Raw genomic sequence first — 11595 nt, 5'->3', positions numbered from 1 at the left:
ACCTTTGTCTTCCTTGAGTGTTGCTGCTTGTGCGTGACGTCTGCCTCGCTGGGGAGCTGTTACCACTCCTAGATCGTGCTACCTGAACGTTACCTGGTGAGCTTGGACTCACCCTGGTTTGTGGCGGGGTTGATCCTTCAGCTGCCGAGTCTGCCAGTTGAGGAGATTCGTCCAATGATACTTCTGTAGCCGTTTCTGACATTTCAGTGTCCTCCTTGACAGCCATCTCCAACAAGTCGCTTATCTCCTCCACAGGCACTTCTGACGGGCTACTTACTTTGTCCATGGCCTCCTGAGGCTGCTCAGTCATCTCTGCAACGACCAATTGTGACTGCTCAGTGGCCTGCTCAACAACTGCTTCCGTAGCCACTTTGGTTGGTTCAGTGGCAGTCTGCTGGGTAACCGTGGGCAGGTTATCTACCTTCTTTGCCCCAGTACGAGACTCATCGATGGCCTTTCTCTACAGCTACGTGTAAATGGCTGGTAACTTTTTCCGCAGCTGCCTGCGGCCGATTGATGACCCTTTCATCAGCTATGAGCGACCGGCCACCCGTCCTGATGGCAGAGACCTGAGGTGTTTTACCCTCTGCTTGAGGTTGATCAAACTGAGTTACTTCAACTTGTCCGGGTGGACTAGGTAATTTTACTTCCTCTGCCACCGTGGAAAGGCGACTTGGCGTTGCCTCAGTGTGGGGCTGCTTCAGACTTTCTTCATCTACTTGAAGTCGGTCAACACTGTCTATTTCGGTGATCCTGGGTCTCCCCTCTGTCTTTCCTTGTGCCACTGGGTCTTGGACAGACACCCTTCCTTCACTCGTTGGGGTTTGAGCACTTACTCTTGGTTGATCGGGTAATCTTTCTTCAGCCGGCGCTGGAGTTCTACCAAACTGGGTCCGACTAACTGCCGGCGCTGGGGTTCTACCAAACTGACTACCTGGAACCTGAGGTCGGTTTTGTCTTTCTGGTAACGGCCGACCAACTTGTCGTTTTGGAGCTCCCTGAGGTCGACCGCGTCTCTCTTGCTGTCTGTGGACTCGACCTGTGTTCTCTTTGCCCGCCTGACGTTGGTTGGTCCCAACTGAGCCCCGGAACCTTTTTCGTGTTACTTTTGGTTGTTGGGAGGTGTTGGGTCGTCGTCTTTCACCCCTTTGTTGAGGTACGCCTGCGGTGCTTGGCTCTCTGGATATGCTCTTCCTCTTCTCGACAACTGGAACACTTGCCGGCCTCTGTGTTACCCCTGGGTGATCATCGATTTCTTTTCTTGCCTCCTCTTCTTCTTGGGCACCAGTTACTTCTTTCCTACCTCCAAGGAGTAAGCTCGATAGCCTTGGTCCGCTCTTTGGTTTCTTCTGCCCCTGAAGACCTTCTTCGTTACCATCTTGGTCTTCTGTCGCTTTCTCGGTTTCCTGAGGTTCTTCTGTCTCCACAGGTTCGGTCTTTGCTGCCTCTGCTTGAAGGTCTGTTGAATCCAAACCGCTTTGTACTGTTTTTTCCTCAACAGGCTGATCTAACTTCTGGATCAGTATGAGATTTCTTCAAGAACTGGGGTCGCTGTGGCAACCGGGGTGCACTCGATTTCTTTGGTGGTTGTGGCCGCTGAAACTGAGGTCTGGTCACCGTCTTCTTCTGTGGCCGGCGCGGATCACTGCGTCTCAAACTGCTTGGATTGTTCCTCGTTGATGGTGCGGCTTGAGAGCTACTTTTCCTGGTTTCTGCTTGCGAGCGGGTTACCAGACCAGGCATAGTGATGCGCGTCGCTTGGGATTGCAGGGGATTGACGTGGAAACGATGGAAGATTGGGAAGTCGACTGGTTCTTCCTTCTTGTTCCTGTTGGATGAGATTCTTAACGTCTCCCTGAAACAGCAAAGGTTGTAGAGGGCGCAGCAGAGCCCAGGTCGTTCCTCCACGACGCTCAGGTCTCCTGTGTGCACCCGTGGCAGACAGTCATGCTGAGGAGAGACCATGGTATTAGATAATGTGGCTGCAGCAAGGTTTATTTTGACATTTAATGTATTATATGCTAATGGAGTGGATTTATAACTTTGTAAGCTCAGTGTTTCTTGCCACATCCGCTCACGTTTATTCTCTAGCTGTCATGTGCAATTTGTTAAAAACACAGTTCATAATCCACATCCAGGCCCCACAGACCTTTGATTGGTTTGCTCCAAAAGTTCCACATGCCCAGGTTCAGTCCACTGACAGCACGTCGACCCCAGTATATCACATCGTTCCAGTTCATTCTAACCAGTGCACTCCATTCACCCTCCTGTATGTTCAGGCCCCGATCGCTTTGCATCTTTTACATTTCATCCTTTCATCTCCAATTTGGTTCCCTGTTATACTTGTTCTCTCCACCTCTGACATTTATATCCTCTTTGTCAATCTTTCCTCACTCATTCTGTGCATGTCCTAATTATTCAACACACCCTCCTCAGCTCTCTCAACCACACTCTTTGTATTACCACCCTTTCATTATTTACTCGAGCAAACCACCTCACACCAAATACTGTCCTCACAAATAATTTCCAACACATCTACCCTCCACCACACAGCCTTGCTTCCATATGATACTGTTAGGACTACTATTCCTTCAAACATACCTAAATTTGCGAAGAAAAAAAATTCTCTTTCCACACATTCTTCAGCACTTCGAGAACCTTCTCCCCCTCACCCACCTTATGACTCACTTCCACTTCCATGATTCCGTTCGCTGCCTTATCTACTCCCAGATTCATCCAAGTTTTCTTCCTCCAACCTCAAACTCTTCTGTCCCTCGACCCTGCTAAAGGTAATGATCTTACATTTATTCACATTTACGGTGAACTTCCTACTTTCACACACTACAAACTCAGTCACCAACTTCTGCAGTTTCTCACTCGAATCCGCCACCAGTGTTGTTTCATCAGCAAACAACAACTGACTCACTTCTCATCCCTCACAGATTGCATACTTGCCCCTTTGTTGAAGACTCTCACTTTCACTCGCAATTACACACACACACACACACACACACACACACACACACACACACACACACACACACGCACAGGTAAAGCCATAAGGTAACGGAGAATGCGAGGACCTGAGCCTTGATTCCTTTACCTACACCACCCTGTGACGGATGGTATATCACATTCTGGTTCTCTTTATTCGTACACAATCTTGACAGTGTGATATACGAAAGTGTTCGACAGTTCGCTTTTTCTGCTTCCATGTGGCTTTACTTGCATCCCATGTACAGTCACTACTTATGTACGTTTTGCATATATATATATATATATATATATATATATATATATATATATATATATATATATATATATATATATATATATATATATGCAAAACGTACATAAGTAGTATATATATATATATATATATATATATATATATATATATATATATATATATATATATATATATATATATATATATATATATATATATATATTCCCTGGGGATAGGGGAGAAAGAATACTTCCCACGTATTCCCTGCATGTCGTAGAAGGCGACTAAAAGGGGAGGGAGCGGGGGGCTGGAAATCCTCCCCTCTCGTTTTTTTTTAATTTTCCAAAAGAAGGAACAGAGAATTGGGCCAGATGAGGGTATTCCCTCAAAGGCCCACTCCTCTGTTCTTAACGCTACCTCGCTAATGCGGGAAATGGCGAATAGTTTGAAAGAAAAAGATATATATATATATATATATATATATATATATATATATATATATATATATATATATATATATATACACACACACACACACACACGTATATGGATGTCTAGAGATGGTTTGTTATTAGCTGATCATGATAGGCACGTGTTTTGGCAGCATTTGAGTCAGTGTGTCAGCAGGTATGAGTGATGGAGGAATTGAATGCGAAAGTAAGTAATGTGACAGCTGAGGGTATATCTGGGACGCATGGAGTATTCAACACTATAAATGGACATGGTGAGCAGCTTGTGGAGTTGTGTGTTCTAAAAAGGACAGGTGACTGGGAATACGTGGTTTGAAGAGATGGACATATATAAAAATACGTATGTGAGTATGAGAGATGGTCAGCGGTCATTATTGGATTACATATCAGTTGATAGGCGCGTTAAAGGCAGACATCTGGATGTAAGTGTTCCGAGAGGGGCAGATGGTGGGATGTCTGATCACTATCTTTTGTAAGCGATGGTGAACATCTGTACAGGTTCTTGGCAAAGAGGAAACAATATTGGTGAGTGGAGAGTGGGTGAGAGTGAGTGAGTCTGGAAAAGAGATTCGAGCTGAGAAAAGAAATACTAAGAGAGTGGCAAAAGGTGAGAGATGAAGAAGCAAGAGGTGAGTGAGTAAAGTAAACTTTAGGGAGAATAATATATTTTGGAAGGAGGTTAACGATGTGGGAAAAGCAAGAATACAAATAGGAACATCGGTGAAGGGGGCAAAAGGGACTGTTGAATATGTTTGATGATATGGTGTTTGGGTTGGGATGGTACGCGAAATTAGTCGTGGTCTGGTGAAGAGAGAAGAGGTGGCAAAAGTTTTACGTAAGATAGAATGCTGCAGGCGGTTGTGGTGGCTGGTACTGTAGTTGAATTTATAAGGGAAAGGGTTGACTGTGTTGTTGATTGGTTACTTAGGAGTTTCAATGTATGGATCGTGGTGAAGTGCCTGAGGATTGGCGGAATGCATGTATAGCGTCCCAATGTACAGAGGCAAGGGGTATAAAGGTGAGTGCTCAAACTAGAGCTTTAAGTTCTGTTGAGTATATTGGTAAGTTGTATGGGAGGGTAGTGACCGAGAGGGTGAGGGTATGTACAGCGCATCAGACTGGGGAAGAGCAGTGTGGTTTCAGAAGTGATAGAGGTTGTGTGGATCAGGTGTTTACTTTAAAGAATGTGTGAGAAACTCTTGGAGAAACAGATGGATTTTTTTTTCTATATAGCATTTATGAATCTGGAGAAACCATATGATGCGGTTGATAGAAATGCCTTGAGGAAGGTCTTAAGAAAATACGGTGCAGGAGGAAAATTGTTAGAAGCAGTGAGAAGCTGTTATCAAGGGTGTAAGGCATGAGTACGAGTAGGAAGGGAGGAGAGTAAACTGTTCAATTTGAATGATTTGAGGCAGGTACATGTGATGTCACCATGGTTATTCAATTTGTTTATGGTGAAGAAGATAATTTCGAGTCTTGGGGAGAGGGGTGAGTATGGAGTCTGTATGGGATGAGAGGGCTTAGAACGTGAGTCTGTTGTTGTTTGCTGATGATACAGCACAGGTAGCAGATTTGAGTCAGGAACCACAGAAGTTGGTGACTGAGTTTGAAAGTGTGTGAAAGGAGGAAGTTGAGAGTAAATGTGAATAAGAGCAAGGTTATTAGGTTCAGCAGGGTTGAGGAACAAGTTATTTGGAATGTAAGTTTGAATGGAGAAAATCTGGTGGAAGTGAAGTGTTTTAGATGTATGGGAGTGGTTATGGCTGGGAGCGGAAATGAATCATAGAGTGGATGAGGGGGCGAGGGTTCTGGGAGCGCTGAAGAATGTGTGGAAAGAGAACGTTATCTGGGAGGGCAAAAATGGGTATGTTGAGGGAACAGTATTCCCAACAATATCATATGTACGAGAGGCATGGACTATAGACAAGGCTGTGGGAAGGAGGGTGGATATGGTGAAATGAAATGTTTCAGGACAATATGCTGTGTGAGGTGGTTTAATCGAGTATGCAGTGAAAGGATGAGAGAGATGTGTGGAAATATAAAGAGTTTGGTTGAAAAGCAGGAGGTCTGCTGAAACGGTTTGGACATGGAAAGAATGAGTGAGGAAAAGTTGACAAAGAGGATATATGTGTCACAAGTGGAGAAACAAGAACAGGGAGACTAAACTGGATATATTTATTCATTCATTTCTTATTTCGTTATACCTAATCGCCGTCTCCTGCGTTAGCAAGGTAGCGCAAGGAAACAGACGAAAGAATGGCCTACCCCACCTACATGCACATGTATATACATAAACGCCCACACACGCACATATACATACCTATACATTTTAACGTATACACACACATATTCATACTTGCAGCTTTCATCCATTTTCGTCGCCACCCCGCCACACATGAAATAGCACCCCCTGCCCATGAGGTAGCACTAGGAAAAGACAAAAAGGGTACATTCGTTCACACTCAGTCTCTAGCTGTCATGTGCAGTGCACCGAAACCACAGCTCCCTTTAGACATCCAGGCCCCCAAAACTTGCCATGGTTTACCCAAGACGCTTCACATGCCCTGTTTCAATCCATTGACAGCACGGCGACCCCGGTATACCACATCGTTCCAATTCACTCTATTCCTTGCACTCCTTTTGACCCTCCCGATCTTTCAAAACATTTTTCACTCCATTTCACTCCATTCACTCCATTTTCACTCCATTTTCACTCCAATTTGGTCTCCCACTTCTCGTTCCCTCCACCTCTGACACATACATCCACTTTGTCAATCTTTCCTCACTCATTCTCTCGATGTGACCAAACCATTTCAATACACCTTCTGCTCTCCTAACAACACTCTTTTTATTACCACACATCTCTCTTACCCTTTCATTACTTACGCGATCAAACCACCTCACACCACATATTGTCCTCAAACATCTCATTTCCAACACATCCACCCTCCTCCGCACAACCCTATCTATAGCCCACACCTCGCAATCACATAACACAGTTGGAACCACTATTCCTTCAAACATACTCATTTTTGCTCTCCGAGATAACGTTCTCGCCTTCCACACATTCTTGAACGATTGCAGAATTCCCAGCAGAGTCACCAGCTTCTGCAGTTTCTCACCCGAATCAGCCACCAGCGCTGTATCATCAACGAACAACAACTGACTCACTTCCCAAGCTCTCTCATCCACAACAGACTGCATACTTGCCCATGGTATCCCTTCTATCTTTATGAGGTTCCTGCAGCACTCAGGAAGCTGGCCACGTACACTGTTCGTGATCACAGATCATACAGTGTTCTGCTGTAATGTGTACGTATATGATGTGTAGATAGTGAAGTGAACTGAGTAGCTAGAGCTCTGTGTCTCCCTTATGGTAGTTGCATCATGGGCATGAATGGTTCTGAGATATTTTGCCGTGGTTTTTGTAGTTTAGGGATGGGTGATGTCCAAGGCGTAGACAGGAAAGTGTGACTCGTATTTGTCTGGGAAGTGTGACGTGTGTATATCTGGAGAGTGTGGTTTCTGATAATGGGTGTACGTCCAGTGGGTTGGAGTTTTAAGATTTAAGTTGGGAGATCGGTTGTTTTGTGCTCGGGTTAGTTCAGTGTGTATGTGTTTTGCCACTGTTATACTACACGAGGGTGGGGTGAGGGACGTGTGAGTAGAGGTTATGAAGTGTGAGGTAGCGGAAACCCGTTTTACCTCTACTTTGGAGCTGGTGGTCAGTTATAGAGTGGTTTGGGTGAGAGGGGTCCAGCGCTGTTGAATAGAAGTGTATGTTGACTATGCTGATGTGCGACTGTATTGGGAGGATCTTTTGTTTCATCGTGTTGTTCTTGGGTGATGTTGCTAGGCAGACTGTGATTGTCCTGAGTGCGTTATTTTGTGAGGTTTCACATCTTTGTTATATTTGCTTTTCAGAGGGTGGAAGAACCAGGCAGGTGAGGCGTGGCTTAAGGTGGAGTGGATGAAACTTTTTGGATGTGAATCTGATGGTTGCTTTGTCTTGTCCAGATATGGTGCCAGTCACTGTTTCGAGGGCGTTGTAGTTTTATGTGTAAGAGAAAGAAAGACAAAATAGGACGACGAGAGAGGTCGACGAGAGAAAAGTAAGATAATGAGTATATGAGAAAGAGATTTTTACCATGGTCACAGTGCTAGTACAGAGAGAGAGAGAGAGAGAGAGAGAGAGAGAGAGAGAGAGAGAGAGAGAGTCATGACGTACTTTGTTGACCGGGACGAACGCCTTCTATGGCAGAGTCTTAGAAGAGGAATGTGTGTGTGGCGACTGTCGTGACCCAGAAGCCAGGTACTGAGAGAGTTCTTGTTGTCGTGTTCTAGAACATGCTCGCTCTGACCTGCCAACCTTACCTGCCCTACATGGAACAAGCCCCGAGATAAGGTCACAGGCCGTAATTGAGGCGGAGGTCAATATACTTTTCCAACTAGTATATGACTTGCTTGTGGACGTCTGGTGTCTGTAGTGGCGGGGTCAATATTGTATATAGACATCAGGGTATAATCCTCATTGTGCAAGTGTATATTAACGTAAGATAAACTATATACATTGAATGTTAATTGTATCTTTGATAAGTGAAGGTTCTTGTATATTTGTATGTCACGGGGAGAGAGTTTTAAACTCGTCTTGCCTCGTCTCTTAACCTTGTATATTTATACTGTGTCACACACACACACACACACACACACACACACACACACACACACACACACACAAACGCATACTAGCCTAAGCCACTCATTTATTGACCAGCTCTGAGGGGAGAATGAAGTGCTAGGACTGGCTGTGGGCCGACTGGCGTTCCCTTGATTCGAATGTGGGCAAGCCCATGCGTGAATCATGGTCAGACACGCTAACTATCAAACCACAGAAGCACATGATTACTTCTTGTTCTCGATCTACCAAAGGTGTCCTCCCCCTCCACCGACTGTTTAGAAATCAAGGACTGACCACCCTCCTGAGGGGGAGTGTCAAAGGCTTTCTGCTTGTAATCCCATGTATCTATCTATATCTCTGACCCCCATTACACTCGGGAACTCCCATCAAGGGGTGGCCATGGCAAAAGAGTCTCCACTTATCCTTGTCCTTACATGCCTCCCTCACATACACCATTCCCAGCATTCTTCTGTTTCTCTCCCAGGTGGTCTTACACTCACACCAACCCCTTTAATTGTACTATCATACACTCTCCTTATGAACTCCCAATCTTTCATTCTTTCCACATGCCCAAACCACCTCAAAGTATTATGTTTCACCCATTCTACCACTCCACAATTCATTCCTTTTGCATTCTTTGCCATACCACATATCTCATTCATCCTGTCATTTCTTTCTTCATTCCATCTAGTCACACCACATGCTCTTCTCAAATTGCTCATTTCCACATCCTGAATTCTTGATCCCTGTCCCTCATTCCACATCCATGTATCGGCTGCATCGGTCAGGGTTGTGAGGACTATACTGTCCCTTAATCCTCTCTTCACTTCCATACTTACACCTATACCCTTCATTATTCTATTATGGGATCCAATGACTCTTCTACCCTGTACTGCTCTCTTCATTTATCTCTCCTTCCATATCACCACACTTACCCAAGATAGCTCCCATATACTTAAATTCCCTCACTTCCAATCTTTCCCCCCCCCCCATATCCACAGCAAAAGATAGTACACTTTCTTCTTTCACTCTATATGGTTTTATAAAATCTATACTTCCAATCTGTTTCCTTTCAAACGCCATTACTTTACTTTTACTGGCGTTTATCTTCAATCTCCTTTACTTACACACATCATAAAACACGCTTACAACCTTCTGCAACTCCTCTTCACTCTCAGCAGCAAACAACACAGTATCATCCGCAAACAGGCTTGCCATTAGCACCATATCTCACCGCCCCACTCAATCTCTGCCCCCTTTCCCTAGTTTTGCTTTAATTTCTCTTATCACTATCATATATATATATATGTATATATATATATATATATATATATATATATATATATACATATATATATATATATATATATATATATATATATATATATATATATATATATATATATATATATATATATATATATATATATGATTTTTTTTCATACCATCCGCCATTTCCCGCATCAGCGAGGTAGCGCCAAGAACAGAGGACCGATCCTCTGAGGAATATCCACACTTGGCCCCCTTCTCTGTTCCTCCTTTTGGAAAATTAAAAATGAGAGGGGAGGATTTCCAGCCCCCCGCTCCCTCCCCTTTAAGTCGCCTTCTACGACACGCAGGCCTGGGAATACGTGGGAAGTATTCTTTCTCTCCTATCCCCAGGGAGTTTGGTAAAGTGTGTGGAAGAAGAAAGTTAAGAGTAAATGTGAATAAGAGCAAGGTTATTAGGTACAGTAGGGTTGAGGGTCAAGTCAATTGGGAGGTGAGTTTGAATGGAGAAAAACTGGAGGAAGTGAAGTGTTTTAGATATCTGGGAGTGGATCTGTCAGCGGATGGAACCATGGAAGCGGAAGTGGATCATAGGGTGGGGGAGGGGGCGAAAATTTTGGGAGCCTTGAAAAATGTGTGGAAGTCGAGAACATTATCTCGGAAAGCAAAAATGGGTATGTTTGAAGGAATAGTGGTTCCAACAATGTTGTATGGTTGCGAGGCGTGGGCTATGGATAGAGTTGTGCGCAGGAGGATGGATGTGCTGGAAATGAGATGTTTGAGGACAATGTGTGGTGTGAGGTGGTTTGATCGAGTAAGTAACGTAAGGGTAAGAGAGATGTGTGGAAATACAAAGAGCGTGGTTGAGAGAGCAGAAGAGGGTGTTTTGAAATGGTTTGGGCACATGGAGAGAATGAGTGAGGAAAGATTGACCAAGAGGATATATGTGTCGGAGGTGGAGGGAACGAGGAGAAGAGGGAGACCAAATTGGAGGTGGAAAGATGGAGTGAAAAGGATTTTGTGTGATCGGGGCCTGAACATGCAGGAGGGTGAAAGGAGGGCAAGGAATAGAGTGAATTGGAGCGATGTGGTATACCGGGGTTGACGTGCTGTCAGTGGATTGAATCAAGGCATGTGAAGCGTCCGGGGTAAACCATGGAAAGCTGTGTAGGTATGTATATTTGCGTGTGTGGACGTGTGTATGTACATGTGTATGGGGGGGGTTGGGCCATTTCTTTCGTCTGTTTCCTTGTGCTACCTCGCAACCGCGGGAGACAGCGACGAGGTAAAAAAAAAAATAAAAAAAAAAAAAAAAATATATATATATATATATATATATATATATATATATATATATATATATATATATATATATATATATATATATATATATATGTATATATATTATACATATATATACATTAAAAAGCCACGGTGACATCACACAGCCCTGCCTCACACCTTCATGTATCCCAAACCTTTCGCTCAGTTCTCCATCCACTCTTACGCACGCATTTGCTCCTCTATAGAAGCCTTTCACATCATCTAACAGTTTTCCCCTTATACCACATAACCTTAACACATCCCACAAAACATTCCGGTCGACTCTGTCATACGCTTTCTCCAGATCCATAAAAGATGCAAACAACTTCTTACCTTTTGCTAAATACTTTTCCATGGTCATATTTACACCAAAAATCTGATCCACACATCCCCTACCTTTCCTAAAACCTCCTTGCTCTTTACTAAATCTGCATTCAGTCACTTACATCACTTTGTCAATTAATATTTCTGCACACCCTTTTCCTGATATATTCTAGACTTATTCCCCTATAAGTGCTTCATACATCCTTCGCACCTTTTCCTTTGAGTAAAGGGACAACACTGGCTTTCACTCAATCCCCAGGCACAACCTCCTGTTTCTAAGCTAAATTACATATAAGATT

General features: G+C 43.9%; 1 protein-coding gene across 1 annotated transcript in view; it reads right to left on the bottom strand.

Annotated features, from left to right (window-relative positions):
* Positions 1-307: 307 nt before the first annotated feature.
* Positions 308-11595, bottom strand: part of LOC139749899 (uncharacterized) — a 43528-nt gene continuing 32240 nt past the window's right edge. The window contains 2 exon segments of the mRNA XM_071664296.1: positions 308-1522; positions 1524-1950. Coding sequence (XP_071520397.1) covers positions 444-1522; positions 1524-1950 — 1506 coding nt within the window. The 3' untranslated portion in view covers positions 308-443.

This window comes from Panulirus ornatus, chromosome 8 (assembly GCF_036320965.1).
Source record: "Panulirus ornatus isolate Po-2019 chromosome 8, ASM3632096v1, whole genome shotgun sequence".
NCBI classification, from domain to species: Eukaryota; Metazoa; Arthropoda; class Malacostraca; order Decapoda; family Palinuridae; genus Panulirus; species Panulirus ornatus.
This window is presented reverse-complemented; position numbering and strand designations above follow the sequence as displayed.